Source organism: Lucilia cuprina, chromosome 5 (genome assembly GCF_022045245.1).
Source record: "Lucilia cuprina isolate Lc7/37 chromosome 5, ASM2204524v1, whole genome shotgun sequence".
Taxonomy (NCBI): domain Eukaryota; kingdom Metazoa; phylum Arthropoda; class Insecta; order Diptera; family Calliphoridae; genus Lucilia; species Lucilia cuprina.
The window spans coordinates 40,362,430-40,380,955 of NC_060953.1; the positions used below are offsets into that span (position 1 = coordinate 40,362,430).

An 18,526-nucleotide genomic window follows, 5' to 3' on the forward strand; every position below is an offset into this window, starting at 1 on the left:
CTATCTATCTATCTATCTATCTATCTATCTATCTATCTATCTATCTATCTATCTATCTATCTGTCTATCTATCTATCTATCTATCTATCTATCTATCTATCTATCTATGTATCTATCTATCTATCTATCTATCTATCTATCTATCTATCTATCTATCTATCTATAAAATTAAACTTTTTATTTGAATAATTTCATACCAGTTGTATTAGTTTAAATGATCACTAAAACCAATATTGATTAATGGCCACAAGTGTTCTTACAACAAAGCAAACCCAAATCTTTCTGCTATTAAAAAAGATCAACGATGACAAAATATTAAGACAAGTAAATTAAACCGGGTTAATATAAAGCTGTTTAAATAAAAAAACATTAAGAGAGAAACTTGAAAACGAGATTACACGGTGCAACCATAAAAAAATGATAAGAAATGAAAATACTGTCAAATGTAAAACTAAGCACAATTTAAAAATTTTAACTTAACCGTTCCCTCAACCTTTGTCATTTACGATGATTTTCCTTTTTCACTAACTTTTAAAACTTTTTTGTCAGGAATTAAATTTTAAAATTTCTTTATATAATATAATTTTTTGTTAACCAGTGTTCATTTGTCAACAATTAAATATATCAATAATAATTTGTTAACATGCTGAAAATCTTAAACAAAAATCATATACATATGTATTTATTGATTACCTTACAAATTTTTTGCAATTAAATTGACATGCTAAATATAACAACAAATACAGAGAGAGAGAGAGAGAGAAAAAAAAGCTCACACACAAATTGGTAATAAAATTTGAAAAATACAAAAATTTAATTTTTTAATTATGTGTTTTTTATCTAGTTAGACATACATTTAAATGTTAAAAAGCTTTAATAATACTTAAATGTTCTTTTTTTTACAATTTTATCACTTTGTTTAGTGCCAAAAAATATTACGCTTGAGTTGAGGGTTTTTAAATCAAATTCTTATTTTTGGCTACGACATAGACACTGCATTTATAAATGTTTGCATTTTTCTTTATTATTATTATTGTTAGAATGTTGACGATAAATTTGTTTAAAGAAAATATCAGTATTGGGCAAAAATATGATGGTGTTGTATTACATTTTTGTGTTTTTAAGTAAAAGGAGATTTTTTCTGTTTTAATTAACTGTTTTAACTGGTGTTTTTAAAGTGGTTTTTTATATATTTTTTTGGCACTTATTCCGACAGTGGCTATAAAATAGATTTTTGTTAAGAAATATGCCAGTAAAATGTATAAATTGTAAATGTTTATTAAGAGTATTTTTATAATCAATATTTATTGTATTTCTATATTTATTTAATTTTATGGGTTTTAAATTTCTATTATCTTGCAAAGGATTTATTTAGTATGAGCGATATTATTGAAAATATAATTAAATATTAATCATACGTTTTGGGGACTGAATCAGCAGTAGGTACTAAGTAAATATGAAAAAAATTTATTATTTTTCATTATTGTTAATAGCCAAAGATTAGCCAGATGAGATTTATATCTCAGTCTGAAAAAGAAAAGAGATGGAGGCAATACCACCTGCTTAGGGGAAGGATCTAAATTACTTGTGTATAAAGGTAGGAGAGAGCTGAACTCGGACATAAGCTGAGCTCAACCGAAGAACCAGAATGATAACATGGTGAAGATTGGCTAAGAACCTGTTGCCTAGGCAAGTAAATGTCGGTAACCAACAGAGTTAAGTTCTTAGGTTTAATCCTTGATCAGAAATTAAGATAGTGATAGAGGATGGCATCAACAAGAGCTATATAGGAGAGCCATAGGCATAAAATAATCTATCGGACTTCTATGAACAAAAAGTATAATATTAAATTATTGCTGGGAGTTTAATCCAGATTATGAATGTTGGTACATAGATATTCCACTAATTGAAGACAATCGATTGACTTTTAACTTTAGGCGAACTGACTAAAAGCAATTATAGGGCAAACACTAGAGCTAATATCCGTTGTCACACAGATGGCTCTAAACTGAGGAGGGGATGTCTCAAAACGTGAGCAGGACAAGAACCCTACCCAAAATACGAAAATCTAAAGTTAGAATAACTTTACGTAATCTATGAGTACACACAGGAGCAGATTCAGGCTGATTGAAGGCTCTAAACTGAGGGAGGTGTCTGGATCGCATGGAATGACCCTAACGAGAGTAGGACGAGAACCCTACTCAATATATGAAAGTCTGAAATAAGTATTATGATACGTAATCTATGTGGACACAAAGGAGCACATTCAGACGGATATAGAGAACAGTAAAACTCTAGAGGACTTTCTATGTCATTGCCTGAGTTTTCGTCAAAACTGAGGTGCGATGTCTGGGTCGCATTAGATGACCCTAACGAAAGTAGGACAAGAACCCTACTCAAAATATGAAAGTCTGAAGTTAGTATAACGGTACGTAATCTATGTGGACACATAGGAGCAGATTCAGACGAACGGTCAAACTCTAGACGACTTTTTATGTTAAAATTGAGTTTTCGTCAAAATTAAACACAAATATCTTGAAAGAGATATTACTTTGGATATAACATCCCTCTAGAATTCTAATTGAAAAATTGTTAGGAATTACGTACAATATATATCCTTTTTCGATCATTATACATAGTTCTTGTTCATGCCATTTAGTAGCCTGTTCATGCTCTTTAGTGGCCTGGGTGTTTACATCCTCACAATTCATAGAATTTCAGAGTTGATAAACCATTCAATATAGACTAATCAAAAGACTAGAATATTGACTTTATTATGATAATCCTAAGAACTATCAATAGACTAGTTCACAAACTAGTCTATAGACTATACTATCGACTAGTTAAGCTTCTTAAGTCCAGGGACAAATCAAAATACTAATCAATAGAGTACTCAATAGACCAGGTAATAGAATGGTTAATAGACTAGTTCCGAGACTAGTCAATAGTCTGATTCATAGGAGAGATTATAGTCCAGTTGATAGATTATTTCAAATACTAATCAATAGGATACTTCATAAACTAGTTCCAATACTAGGGCTTATAATAGATAGTTCATAGACTAGTAAACAATTCAATTGAGTTCACCACAGACCAGTCAATAGACATAAAATGGGTCTAAAATAGATCCTGTTTTGAAACTTGAATAGATCAAACAATCGTCCTCTCTCGGTGTGTATAGTCATCGAGACTGAAACTTGATTTTGCTAGTAACAATAACATTACCAAATTTAGATCATAGATCAGCTTCGATTCGAATGTTGCACAAACCAATATTGAAGTCGTGTAGACATCAGATAAATCTTTCTCTATATCTTTAGATGGTTTACGGTCTGTATAAATTCGGATATTTCCTCCATATACTCTATAGTATCTCATCCAATACCTCAGCCTAAAGAACGTTGCATAGTAGTCATCCTCACAGAGAGTGACGCATATCTACTATAAATATTTTATCCGAAGAGTAGAGGATCAGTAATCAAAAGATTCTATTTCAATAATCAACTAATTTTAGCCTAACTTCCCTTGATTCAGATATACACTCAGAGAAAAAACATGGTTTGTTAGGGTTAGGATAACTATTTTATGTTTTTTTTTTTAACAATATATTGTTGTCTCAAACAAATAATTGTTATTTTTATTCAATTTAATCAATATTTTAATTATAGTAAACCTTTATATGTTTATGGCAATTATACATTTTAGAACGATTAATTGAAATATAATTATTTTCACAACAAAATAATTATATTTCAATTTGAAAGTTCAAAGCAATTTGAAAAAATCATGAGTTTTCAAAGAATCCAAACAAGTTCGTGATTATTTTCCAGTAAATTTTTTTTTAAATTATTTCATATTTACATAAAATTGGCTTTTGTTTTAGAGTGTCCCTAATAAATAATAATACTCAACTTGATCGCATTAATAATAATTTAAATTTCAACTCTTCCAATTAACTACAATTATTATCAACTAAAGCCGGCTTTACACGATCACACAAGTAATATGATCTGTCAACATTTTGTGTAGAAGAGTACGGATGGTATCGTCTAAACGCAATGTGTAATGAAAGCATCACACTATGAGAGAGAATATGAATGGAAAATTTGACAGTCGTATGGCTCTTTTAATTTTTCGAAATGATTCAAAATACAAGCAGGTTGCATTAGATCAGGGATGCATTTATACCCTACACCACTTTAGTGGGGAGGGTATATTGGGTTTGTCCTGATGTTTGTAACATAGAAAAATATTCGTCCTATACCCACCTTAAAGTATACCAATCGGCTTAGAATCATTTTCTGAGTCGATTATGCTATGTCCGTCCGTCCGTCTGGCTGGCTGTCCATGTAAACCTTGTGCGCAAGGTACAGGTCGCAATTTTGAAGATAATTAGATGAAATTTAGCACACACGCTTCTTTTGGCCCAAGGATGAAGGCTATTGAAAATGGTAAAAATCAGTCATTATTTCGACTAGCCCCCATACAACCGTACCTTTTTGGCTTATAATTAATTTAAAATGATCTATTATGTTAACAAAATTCGACAAAACTTAGTTTTATAGAACTTTAAATGACACTACCGATTTTTGTAATGATCGGGCTTCATTTGACCCTATCCCCCATACAAACTCCCCTTCAGAAAGTGACTTAAAGGTCAAAATTCACTTACAAACACTAATAACACTTTTAAATTCTACATAAACAATATTTAAGAAGACTTAACTCCCCCTACCAACATTTTTAAGGATAGGGCCATATTTTGCCCTACTCCCCTTTGAGCCCTCTTGTAAAAAATTCTTTTTTTGCCAAAATAAAAGTAAAAAACAAACCAAATGTTTTATTTTTTTAAATAATCCCCATTTTTAACATACATACCGACAGGTGTAGGGTAACATATGGTCCGACTATACATTCATACTTGTTTTATGTATAAACACATACAAAAAAGTGAAACAGCTGTTTCCATCTTTCTCTGTTATTGTTTTATGCCAAACTTTTATTCTCTTTTTTGTTATACGGATAAAATTTCCTTTTACTTTTTTTTCATTAGACTTAACGTACGTAAAGTGAGATCGTGTGAAGTGGCCTTAAGATATATGCAAAGAAATCTTTAAAACCACAAAGACAATTAAATAAATATTTTTCTGCTTAATTGAAATTTGTTTTTGTTTCTAAAGATGATCTGACACTAAGAAAAGATGTCATGCCTATTGTGTGCTCATATATTTTAAATTAAAATTTTCTTTTACATATATAAAGAAATTCTTATTAAAAAAATTAATAAATATAAATTACAAATGCATAAAAAATATAACAAAACAATTTAAAGAAAAAAATGTTTCCAAGAAATAAATGAATAAATAAACCAATAGTTGACGAACAAAATTAAACAATAGTTTTTTTTTTAATTCAATTTTCAAAAGAACAAATAAACAAATTTTAACAAAAAAAAAGACAAGGTCAAAATGTGACATTTTTTTAACAAAATTTGTTTGCTAAAACAATCCCTATATATAAAATTTTGTTTTATCTATTTCGTTTTATTTTTTATGTATTTGTTTATTTAAAAAAATATATAATGTATTCCCAAAGATTTAAAGAAAAATTTCCATAGATACAAAACATTTCAAGAAAAAAAATATCGGAAAATATTAACTTACTTTCTCCAGAGGTCTAAGATCTTCTTGTTGTTCCGAAATTTTGACAAAATTAAATTAAAACTTTTTAAAATAACAACTTTAACACTTAAACACTTTAAAAACTTTCAATATTTAATTTTTTTTAATTTCTTTTAAAATATATAATATTTTTTTATCTTAAATAGTATTTCTTAATAAGATTTTCCAAACATTTCTTTTTTTCGTCAAACTCGAGTAGAGAGCAAATATATTTAAACGAATCAGAATGAAATGAACTAACTGAACCAACGTTATTAAGTGCACGAGACAACTAAAAAACAAAAGAGCCACAAAAAATATATAAACATCTTTCTAAAGATCTAATATGAAAACAACAGCAACAACAACAACAATAACAAAATGTATATATGTAGAAAACAAAAAAATATATATAGACGATAAAATAAAAATATCATCATCATTATTAGTATTGTGATCATTACCATCATCAACACGATCAGTGCAAAAGCAACATCGATGATCTGCAAAACAAATCAACATGAGGGTTCTAGTAAGTTGAATAGAACTACATCAACAACAACAATTATTAAAAACAACAACAATACAAGCACGCGATCAAAACAAATATACATTATTAACAACAATAAATATTTAATTGTAAGAGAAAAATCTGATTCGATAGAAGCCTAAGAAAAGGCCTTAGAACAGTACTTTAAATAGTATAATCTAGTCTATAGTCTAGTATAAAGTCTAGTCTAAAGCCTAGTCTATAGTCTATAGTCTAGTCTATAGTCTAGTCTATAGTCTAGTCTATAGTCTAGTCTATAGTCTAGTCTATAGTCTAGTCTATAGTCTAGTCTATAGTCTAGTCTATAGTCTAGTCTATAGTCTAGTCTATAGTCTAGTCTATAGTCTAGTCTATAGTCTAGTCTATAGTCTAGTCTATAGTCTAGTCTATAGTCTAGTCTATAGTCTAGTCTATAGTCTAGTCTATAGTCTAGTCTATAGTCTAGTCTATAGTCTAGTCTATAGTCTAGTCTATAGTCTAGTCTATAGTCTAGTCTATAGTCTAGTCTATAGTCTAGTCTATAGTCTAGTCTATAGTCTAGTCTATAGTCTAGTCTATAGTCTAGTCTATAGTCTAGTCTATAGTCTAGTCTATAGTCTAGTCTATAGTCTAGTCTATAGTCTAGTCTATAGTCTAGTCTATAGTCTAGTCTATAGTCTAGTCTATAGTCTAGTCTATAGTCTAGTTATAGTCTAGTCTATAGTCTAGTCTATAGTCTAGTCTATAGTCTAGTCTATAGTCTAGTCTATAGTCTAGTCTATAGTCTAGTCTATAGTCTAGTCTATAGTCTAGTCTATAGTCTAGTCTATAGTCTAGTCTATAGTCTAGTCTATAGTCTAGTCTATAGTCTAGTCTATAGTCTAGTCTATAGTCTAGTCTATAGTCTAGTCTATAGTCTAGTCTATAGTCTAGTCTATAGTCTAGTCTATAGTCTAGTCTATAGTCTAGTCTATAGTCTAGTCTATAGTCTAGTCTATAGTCTAGTCTATAGTCTAGTCTATAGTCTAGTCTATAGTCTAGTCTATAGTCTAGTCTATAGTCTAGTCTAGTCTATAGTCTAGTCTATAGTTAGTCTAGTCTATTATGTCTATAGTCTAGTCTAGTCTATAGTCTAGTCTATAGTCTAGTCTATAGTCTAGTCTATAGTCTAGTCTACTATAGTCCCTAGTCTAGTCTATAGTATAGTCTATAGTCTAGTCTATAGTCTAGTCTATAGTCTAGTCTATAGTCTCTATAGTAGTTAGTCTATAGTGTCTATATAGCCTAGTCTATAGTCTAGTCTATAGTCTAGTCTATTGTCTATAGTCTAGTCTATAGTCTAGTCTATAGTCTAGCCTACAGTCTAGTCTTTAGTCTTGTCTATAGTCTTGTCTATAGTCTAGTCTATAGTCTAGTCTATAGTCTAGTCTATAGTCTAGTCTATAGTCTAGTCTATAGTCTAGTCTATAGTCTAGTCTATTAGTCTAGTCTATAGTCTAGTCTATAGTCTAGTCTATAGTCTAGTCTATAGTCTAGTCTATTGTCTATAGTCTAGTCTATAGTCTTGTCTATAGTCTAGTCTATAGTCTAGTCTACAGTCTAGTCTATAGTTTAGTCTATAGTCTAGTCTATAGTCTAGTCTATAGTCTAGTCTATAGTTTAGTCTATAGTCTAGGCTATAGTCTATTATATAGTATAATCTGAAGTCTAGTCTATAGTTATATTTATTCTTGCCTTTTAGGAACGTACTAGGTTGTTATTTAAATTGTCTCTAAGAGGGCCCTTTAATGTATGGCCTTGTACTTTTTTTCGTCAGGGAATGAACCCACAATATTTTCATATATTTATACTCATAGTAAAAAAAATATAAGGAGTGAGATCGAGAAATTCTTAACATACATCTATGTTTATAAAAAAGAAACCACTAAACTTACAGCTTTATTTTTTTTTATTTGATTCAAATTATTAATACAATTTACAAAAAAAATATTTTTATAGTTTTAATCACTAGTGATGAAATTTTGAACCCTTTTCGGAAACCCTTCCATTAACGTTTTTATAGTGCTTTCTGTCACTTTGCTCGAACATGTAGTCCATCTCCGTTTCAAATCTACCACACTTTTGGACACTTTTTTGGACTCTTCAATTCTCTTTTAACAAGAGCCCAATATCTCTCCACTGGCCTTAGCTCCGGGCAGTTTGGAGGATTTGCCTCTCTTGGTACAAATACCACATTATTGTTCTTGTACCACTCAAGGGCTTGTTTACCATAGTGACAGGCCAAGTCAGGCCAAAAATAAGTGGACACATTATGAAGTCTTATGAATGGAAGCAGCCTTTTTTGTAAACATTCCTTGATGTAAATTTCGGTATTTATAGAGCCCGTTGTAACAAATGATTGGCTTCTTTTGCCGCAACTGCATATTGCTTGCCATACCAAGAACTTTCTGGGAAATGTTGTCTGCTTTTGGGTCCTAAACTTTTCTTCAACATTCCCTCGAGCATCAGCAACATAAAACTTTTGACCTGGAAGTGGCGAAAGATCTGCCAGAACATACGTTTCGTCATCCATTATGCAGCAAGAATATTTTTTTTATAAAACTTGACTTCAATTTCCGTGCTCTGTTTTTGGCCTCTAAATTTTTAGCAGCGTTCCTGTCAGGAACTTTTTGAGCCTTGTATGTTTTTAAACCTGCATTAGCTTTAACTTTTCGTACCAAATAGTCCGAGCACTGAGCTAACCGAGCTGCTTTCCTACCGGATGTGTTGGGAGCTCTTTTGAAAATGCGTACTATTTTTTGGCTTTAGAAACATCATGTGGACCATTCCTTCTACCTGAACCAGGTTTTCTATCAACTGAAAAGTTCTCCCGGTACTGTTTAATAACATTGGAAACAGTTTGACGGCAGACCTTTGTATGCTTGGTCAACTTTTTGTAAGACCAAGTTGGGTTTAGTTGAAAATATTTAATAATTTCAGTACGCACTTTTTTCTGGTCACTCATTTTAATCAGATTAACAAAAAAATTAATATAATTGACATGACACATAATAACTGACATGTTTTTCAAAGGTAACTTGATCAAAAAAAAAAATCAAATAATACTTTGGTTGAAACATGTAATGAAAAACGTGTGTTAAGAATTTTTCGATCTCACTCCTTATATGAATTTGAAAAAAAATTGCGAAAGAGTAAAAATATTAATATGAATTATTAAAGTATGTGAGAGTGTTTTTTTCAAAATGTCACACTTTCATAGAACAAGAACTAGAAGGGAATGCTAGAAATATATGTACATACATATGTATGTACATAAATATGTTATTGTGTCTTTATGTTATTTTTCTGGTAAAGCTAAACATTCACAAAACCATAAAATTACAATTCTCTTACTGATTTGATGTAGTATACATCCTCCTATCAACCTAACCTACTGTGATTTTTGCAAAGCAGTCGCTGTCAGTTACGCTTCTAGACTTCTACTCTATAAAGTTTGAGTCAGAAATAGAAAGTCGGAGTCGATTTAGCCATGTCTATCTGTATGTCTATCCTATGTACATATAATTCTAAATACTTTACCTGAACATCATCTGTCTTGACAAGTGTCTTTTATGGTGTTACTTTCACAGCTAAACCATGTGCAACTTTGGCACATGGTTCCAACAATCCATGTGCAATCACGGCAAGAGCACTTACGATGGTAATCAGTAGGTCAAAATACGAATCTATAAAATAAATCAAAGACAAGTTCTTACTCACAGAGAACATACTGTGGTACCCTGATAAGCAAGGAAAACTTAATGATGTCTCTTGTATAAGATACATTTTACATTCATCAACATTGACACACCACACTCTATATTTCTCAGAAATATTCCTTATGAAAAACGTCATACATACTAACATTAGGTATAAACACTTGACACCTTGTTCACTCACACCTCTGTGAAATTAAAAAATCTAAAACAATATCAAAATTTCCATCTCTGTTTAAAATATAATTCGAATTATTAATATTTGTTTGGTGTCACACTGTTGCTACATTCTACTCATTTGTTTACAAAAACACTAACTAACTAACTAGACTACTGTCTGACTTGCCAACCGATTTGTCACTTTAAATGCAACGTAACGTCTTTCTGCTGATGTGACTAACAAATTAAAACGACACGATTATTAATACAATACTTAAAGCAAAATGTATATTTATTTAGAGAAGATAGAGTAACATCTACAAATAATGAAGCATTTGTAGAAAATTACTGAAATTCTTATTTGCATACAGATATAACAATTACAATTTTCAACTAAATGCGTAGGAAACCAAAATAAAGGAAATGTAGGGTACAATACTAATAAGATGATGCCAGCTTTCTTTATGCATCACACATCAGAGCACTTCGCCACCATCAGTGTCAACAACAACATTACACACCTACTACACAAAATCATCATAGACAGATAACAAAACAACTGAAAATTTATTGTCTACATTTCTTTGTCTTTTTATTTGCGGTTAGGGTTTTTGATCAAGTTTTCAGTTAGTTAGTTAGTTAGTTAGTTAGTTAGTTAGTTAGTAAGTTAGTTAGTTGGTTGGTTGGTTAGTTGGTTAGTTGGTTAGTTAGTTAGTTAGTTAGTTAGTTAGTTAGTTAGTTAGTTAGTTAGTTAGTTAGTTAGTTAGTTAGTTAGTTAGTTAGTTAGTTAGTTAGTTAGTTAGTTAGTTAGTTAGTTATTTAGTTAGTTAGTTAGTTAGTTAGTTAGTTAGTTAGTTAGTTAGTTAGTTAGTTAGTTAGTTAGTTAGTTAGTTAGTTAGTTAGTCAGTTAGTTAGTTAGTTAGTTAGTTAGTTATTTAGTTCGTTAGTTAGTTAGTAAGTAAGTGAGTAAGTTAGTTAGTTAGTTAGTTAGTTAGTTAGTTAGTTAGTTAGTTAGTTAGTTAGTTACTTAGTTAGTTAGTTAGTTAGTTAGCTTTTCCCACAAGGTATTTCAGAAATCTATTTAGTTGATTTCCGTACTAAAACCCCTATATTCGAAGATTTTTTTTTGCACAAACAAATATGTATGTAAGAACTTAATTGATATTAACCCAACGATTGAACTAATTGTTGTATTTGTGAAGGTAGGTCTGATTGAGTTTTGTTTTTATTTCACTTTTTAACAAAAGAATAAATTTCATTCCCTTTAGAATGACAACTTCTCATACTGTTGTTACCGTTAAACGTTTTACAAAAATTCTTAAGTTTTGAAAAGTTACTGTTTTACTGTATTTCAAACGCTGTCATAATTTTTAAATAATAAAATATTTCAATGTGAACATTCTTCCAAAATTATTTAATTTATTAAATAAATAACGGTTTTTACCATTTTTTTCTCACAAAAGTACTCAGTCATTACCCAAACATTACCATTAAAACACAACTCTGCTAGTAGTTACTAGTAGTCTCATCACTAAAAACACTTGTCATTCTCTTCTTTTAAACACACATCTCTAATACTAAAATAAATATTTAATAAATACCACCACTAGCAAACGTCGTGCTCTCCGCTAAAAGTGTGTTGGTTTTCGCGTACGAACGATCGAAAAGTAAAAAAGACAAATTTCCAACATTTGTCAAATAGTTTTTGCATAATTTATTGCATTTTTCATTAAGTAATATTTTAATAAATAATCAAATCAATTGCAAAACAAACGATGGCTGCTAGCTCGAGAGTTTTGCTTAAAGTACGCGGTAAGTAAAGAGAAGAAAATCAAAGAAAATTTTAAGTTAAAGTGTTGAAAAAATTCCCAAAAATTATATAATAAGTTGAAGAGAAAAAATTGTATGAATAAAATAAAGGAATATTAAATTGCACCGGTGTTTAAGTGTGTAATTTGTGTTGTGTAAAATATTTGTATAGTTAAATAATTAAGGAGGGCAAGTGAATAAATTTAATAATTAAATTTATTTATTTGAGAAAAACAACAACAATTTAGTTAAAAAGTTTTTTTGGAAAACGTTATGACTAAAGAAAGACCTTGATAAAGACAATAATACAAAAAAAAACTAAAAAAGAAAATGTAATAAAAAAAAAACTAAAGTGAACTGTCAATGACCGTGATTTTTTTTATAGAGAGAAAGAAAGATTCATTAGAAAGGTTGTTTTTTGTTGATTGTATTCAATGTTTGTTGCCAATTAAAAATGTGCTATTAATTAGTTTAGATTGCAAAAGTTTTATTGTTCTTAATTTTTTTCCTTTACTAGATGGTTTGGTATCCGCTGTACGTCATGGCTCCCAATATCATCAAACACGTGCCAACTTAATGTTGACCGAAAATTCACGTGTCATTTGCCAAGGTTTCACCGGCAAACAGGGCACCTTCCACAGCCAACAGGCTTTGGAATATGGCACCAAATTGGTGGGTGGCATTTCTCCCAAAAAGGGTGGTACTACCCATTTGGGTTTGCCTGTTTTTGCTAGCGTAAGTGTTTTTTATTAATTTAAGGGAATTCTTTGGAATTTTTTGATGATTTTGTTTTCATTTTTTGTTTACAGGTAGCTGAAGCCAAAAAGGCCACAGATCCTCATGCTACTGTTATCTATGTACCTCCACCCGGTGCTGCTGCTGCCATTATGGAAGCTTTGGATGCTGAAATCCCCTTGATTGTTTGCATCACTGAAGGTGTTCCTCAACACGATATGGTGCGCGTCAAGAATGCCTTGTTGAGCCAAAACAAATCTCGTTTGGTTGGCCCCAACTGCCCCGGTATTATTGCTCCCGAAAGAGTAAGTTGAATGTTTGTTTTCGTTAATTAATATGGAATTTCGTCAAGCTTCCAAAAGTTTTAATATGTTAGTAGAACAATAACCCTTACTAGGGGCAAGTGTATTGTTCAGAGTATAGTCTAGTTTAAGAACCTGACTATTGCCCGTTCTATAGTGTAGACTTTTGACCAAACTAGTTTGTAATAACCACAATGGTCTAGGCTATAGGATCAGACTAGACAATAAACTTGAGAGTAGAGACTACAGGCTAAACTATATGTTATACCATGAGTTAGGCTATAGATTAGACTAAAGATTAGATAATGGACTAAACTATAGTCCAAACTATAGATTAAGCTATAGACTACAATTTAGTCAAGAGCATAGATTAGACTTTGGGCTACAGACTATAGTCTAGACAATACTATACTATAGACTATGTTTTAGTCCAAAAATAGACCAGGCTAAGGACTAGACTAGTCTATTGGTTAGGCTATTGCCTAGACTATACACTAAATTGTAGAACAGTTTATTGGTTCGACTTAAATCTACACCATGTACAATACAATAGTTCTGACTAGTTCGAACAATACGAAACACGATATTGTAGGTCTTGCGATCAAGATTGTCATTCGAATAATAATTATTCGATTAATAGAGGAACCAAATTGTTGTCTTCTAACGAATATAACATTTTCAATTTAGAATAAAGAATAATTCGAACAATTTTTGAGCTACGATCCAGATCAGACTCTGACCTAGATTAAAGTAAATATTCTAGTCTATAGTTAGTTCTGTTAAACATCTAAATTTGTTTGTCGCAAAAATTTCTCTAAGAAATCAATTATTGTCTAACAAAAGTGTAAAATTATAAATGAATTGGCACCATTACATTAGAAAATAAAATTTGGCATTCTTCCTTGTAGTTTTTACATATTTGACACAATAATTTTCTTTTCAACTGTAGTTTTTTTTATAGAAATAAACAAACACTTGCCCTAATAACAAAAAAAATAGGCAAAAGTTTCGCTATTTAAAAAAAATATTTAGAATCTTTTATTTAAATGTCTTTTGTTTAATCTCTTAAAAATGGCACGATTTCTGCAATTAGAAAAATCTGCTTACTGTAACCTTTTAGAAACAATTAAAATTTATTTGTTTTTAAACCTGAAATTTTAATTTTTAAATAACATAATCAAAAAAATTCTTATTTTTGCAAAAATAATTAAAATAAAATCTTTTCCAAAGCCACCGATAGTCAATTGCTATATATTTTTTTATTTTTATACTATTGATAAGTCCAGCCCACATACATTCATACATTCATATGTCTACTTGACTTGCATATTTGTTTATAATAAAAATACAATCTTGTTATTATTATAGCTCTTACAATTTGTTTATAGCAATCATTTAATATATACAAAAAACAATCTATATTCACAGATCAAAGTTCACATTATTTGATAATAATAAAAAAAAACGAACTTTGCAGCATTATAAAGGTTTCTTTAAATGTATATATTTCTATGTATAGATTTACATACAAATTTTATTAAACAAATTTACCCTAAACGCATTAAATTTGTGCTAATAAACAAGAATATTTCTCATTTTCCCTTTAAATGTATTTTGCTAAAAAAATCTATAAAAACTTTCATAACTTGATTTTGCTATTGCTAAATGCCGGTTTTGTTGCTGCGTAAACAAATATGTTTCAATGACGACAGCAATTTTTTTTTAATTTGGACAAATACTCAGCTGACTTGTGTTTTGTTATGAGTCATTAGTTTTTTAGTGTTTAAACTGTTTATGATTATGTGGTTTTGTATTAAATATTTCAGTTTAAACGTAAAATTTTATATAAATTTGTAGAAAAAAGTTTGTATTTACTTTATTTCTACATATTATGTAAAAGTTTTGCTAAGTTATCTTTAAACAGCAATATTTATTTATTTCCATTGGAAATGTTTAACGACAACAAGTGATTTTATTTAGCTTTAATACAAAAACTAATGATAAAAGGTTCTAATTATTTTTTGGAAAAAGTTAATTTCTATAGCAAACAATAACACTAGGTAACAGGAAAATATTTATCACATAGAATCAATAAGAAGGAAAAGTTCTCAGTAATTATTGCAATTAAAAGCGAAAATGTTTTTATTAAAAATTAGTTGGCATTTATTTTCAACAAATTTCAGAGAATCCGTTTTTCACTTTATTAATGTAGCAACAATGCTTTACTCAAAAGAAATTATAAGAAAAGCTTCAATAAAGCTTACATTACAGCTTTTAATAAAGCTTTTAACAAAGCTTAAACAAAAGCTTTTCATAAAGCTTAAATAACAGCATTTAAGAAACCTTAAGTAAAAGCTTTCACTTTTTTTAAGTGAAAACTTTTAAGAAAGCTTAAGTAAAAGCTTTTAAAAAAGTTTAAATAAAAGCTTTTTAAAAAAGCTTTTTAAAAAAGCTTAATAAAAGCTTTTAATAAAGCTTTTAAAAAAACTTAAGTAAAAGCTTTAGTAAAAGTTAAAAAAACTTAATAAAAAGCTTTTAAGAAACCTTTAGTTAAAGCTTTTAGTGAATGCTTAATTAAAAGCTATTAAGAGAGCTTTAGTAAAAGCTTTAGATTAAGTTTTTAAGAAAGCTTTAGAAAAAGTGTTTAAGAAAGCTTTAGAAAAGTTTTTAAAAAAGCTTTAGAAAAAGTTTTTAAAAAATCTTTAGAAAAAGTTTTTAAGTAAGATTAAGTAAAAGTTTTTAAGAAACTTTTAGTAAAAGCTTTAAAAAAAGCTTACGTAAAAGCTTTTAAGAAAACTTAATTAAAAGCTTTTAAGAAAACTTAAGTAAAAGCTTTTAAGAAAACTTAAGAAAAAGTTTTTAAGAAAACTTAAGTAAAAGCTTTTAAGAAAACTTAAGTAAAAGCTTTTAAGAAAACTTAAGTAAAAGCTTTTAATAAAGCTTTAGTAACGAAATCTTTTAAGAAAGCTCAAGTTAAAGCTTTCAAGAAAGCTCAAGTAAAAGCTTTCAAGAAAGCTCAAGTTAAAGCATTCAAGAAAGCTTAAGTTAAAGCTTTTAAAAAATGCTTAAGTAAAAGCTTTTAAGAAAGCTCAAGTTAAAGCTTTCAAGAAATTTTGAAGTAAAAGCTTTTAGGAAATCTTAAGTAAAAACTTTTAAGAAATCTTAAGTAAAAACGTTAAAGATACTTGAAATAACAGTTTTTAAAAAAGCTTAACTAAAAGCTTTTTATAAAGCTTAAGTAAAAGACTTTGAGAATGCTTAAGCAAAAGCTTTTAAGAAATCATAAGAACGAGCTTATAAGAATGCTTATATTATTAACAAAAATAGCTTTATAAAAGCTTTTATAAAACTTAATACTAAAAGTTTTATGAATGAAAGCTTTAGTAAAATATTTTACGAAAAGCTTAATTAATTTTTTTTTAAGAAAATTTTGATAAATCTATTTAATTTAAAAGCTTTTGTAATAAAAAGTGGCCAAAGCTTTATGAATAAAAGTATCTACACAGATCTTTAGTAAAAGCTTTTACGAAAATATTTTAATAAAACATTAATAACAGCTTTTTTTTAAAAAAAGTAAAAGCTTTTATTATAAAATTTAATTGAAAAACATCTCTAAAAGCTTAACGAAAAGATTTTATGCTTAGCAATATTTAAGAAAAACTTTAGCTAAAGCTTTTATGATATTTTATTAGCTTAAGTTAAAGCTAAAGATGGGGAATTTAAGAAAAATTGTCGAACATCTTTTAGAAAGATCTTTAAGAAAAACAAAAGAAAAAGCTTTTTTAAAGAGATAAATACAAGCTTAACGAAAAGCTATTAAAAAAGTTTTAAGAAAAGTTCTCTATTTCTGTAAAAGTTTCAAAAGCTTTACAAACATTTCTAAAAGATTTACAAAAATTTATTTTAAATTCTTAAATTTTCTTTTTAGTGCAAGATTGGTATTATGCCCGGTCACATTCACAAGCGTGGCAAGATCGGTGTAGTCTCCAGATCCGGTACCTTGACCTATGAAGCTGTCAATCAAACCACTGAAGTTGGTTTGGGCCAAACCTTGTGCGTTGGTATTGGTGGTGATCCCTTCAACGGTACCGATTTCATTGATTGTCTCGAAATCTTCCTCAAGGATCCTGAAACCAAGGGTATCATTTTGATTGGTGAAATTGGTGGTGTAGCCGAAGAACAAGCAGCTGAATACTTGACACAACACAATACTGTAAGTTTTAGGGAGAAATTAATGCAAAACTAAAGAATTTTTCTTATCTTATTTATAACTAATTACAGGGCATGAAAGCCAAGCCAGTGGTATCCTTCATTGCCGGTATCTCTGCCCCACCCGGCAGAAGAATGGGTCATGCTGGTGCCATTATCTCAGGCGGTAAAGGTGGTGCCGGTGATAAGATCAAGGCTTTGGAAAAGGCTAATGTCATTGTCACCAGGAGTCCAGCACAAATGGGCAGGGAATTGTTTAAGGAAATGAAACGTTTAGAATTAGCTTAGGAATTAGAACTGCGCCAAGCGAAAAGTTGTAAAACAAACAAATGATACATATAAACAAATAAATTTAACTCATCATTAACTCAAAAAATTAAAAATAAAAAAATTTAATAACAACCAACACACACATACATACAACATAAAAAATGTTTAACTTGAAGTGTTAAATAGTCATGAAATGAAATTAAGTAAAAAGTAAAATAAAACTCTAGAATACTTTCAAACAATAAAAACTCAATAAACCAAAAATAAAACAAAAACTATAAATAAAAAAGAATTATAAATATTTCAATACAAAATAAGAGATTTTCCCCTAAAATACAGCAAAATATTGAAAAAATAAGAAACTGCCAACAACAACCAGCAAAGACAAGACAAAAAAAGGAAACCAACCCATAAACAAAAAGCAAAATAAGCTAATGTTACTAATCTAAACGTTAATAGATATTAAATTTTTCAGGTTTTAATGTTAAACAAAACTAAACAAAACATTTTTGATTTTCTTGTTTTTGCCTTTACTATTAAATATGTCCAATTTATATATTAAAACTGCAGCTTTGTTTTAGGTGTTAACTCTTTATCTCTTCTCAGCACTTCTAAATATTAGTTGTAAATGTAAAGAAATAAATATTGCACTAAAATTGTTGTGAATACGGCCTACACATCACTTTATAAACTATATATTTATTATTAATTCATAAAAGTGGCAAAATTTAAGTTTATTTTAAAAATACATATTTTTGTGTGTATTTCTTTGAGAATAACAGGAAAAACAAAACTATTTAAAATTATTAAGATATCTATTATAAAACAGGAAAATAAATGGAAATTATCTTAAAAAGAAATGCAGAAAAATGTTTTCTTTTTTAGTAAGAGTTCTATATTCGGCTATGCCGAATCTTATATACGCTTCACCATGGTATTACATCACTTACTTGGGGCTCAACATGCTTAATTTTATGTTTCTAGATTCAATATTATAGAAAATTCAATAGAGTACCTTTTGATAAACGAAAAAGTACCAAAAAAGTTCCTATTTATGGGTTTTCAACTAATTCCGAATCTACATACTTTATGTCATAT

General features: G+C 29.1%; 1 protein-coding gene across 2 annotated transcripts; it reads left to right on the top strand.

Annotated features, from left to right (window-relative positions):
* The first annotated feature begins 11,692 nt into the window (after nt 1-11,692).
* LOC111687518 (succinate--CoA ligase [ADP/GDP-forming] subunit alpha, mitochondrial) lies at nt 11,693-17,600 on the top strand. 2 transcript variants are annotated; one of them, XM_023449955.2, is made up of 5 exons: nt 11,693-11,915; nt 12,430-12,647; nt 12,722-12,952; nt 16,878-17,162; nt 17,231-17,600. In XM_023449955.2, exons 1-5 carry the CDS (start codon nt 11,879-11,881, stop codon nt 17,444-17,446), a joined length of 987 nt encoding a protein of 328 aa, XP_023305723.1. In that variant the 5' UTR covers nt 11,693-11,878; the 3' UTR covers nt 17,447-17,600. The 2 variants fall into 2 exon arrangements, with proteins under 2 accessions (XP_023305723.1, XP_046808216.1); XM_046952260.1 differs by lacking the exon at nt 11,693-11,915 and adding an exon at nt 12,261-12,322 and having other exon boundaries at nt 12,398-12,647.
* The last annotated feature ends 926 nt before the right edge of the window (nt 17,601-18,526 follow it).

What these genes read in the sequence shown, in the direction of transcription:
- LOC111687518 (XM_046952260.1), top strand. Translation starts at nt 12,276, where the DNA reads ATGACCGTGATTTTTTTTATAGAGAGAAAGAAAGATTCATTAGAAAG. An exon ending in GTATTATTGCTCCCGAAAGA is followed by an intron (nt 12,953 to 16,877) that starts GTAAGTTGAATG and finishes TTTTCTTTTTAG; the next exon opens with TGCAAGATTGGTATTATGCC. An exon ending in ACTTGACACAACACAATACT is followed by an intron (nt 17,163 to 17,230) that starts GTAAGTTTTAGG and finishes AACTAATTACAG; the next exon opens with GGCATGAAAGCCAAGCCAGT.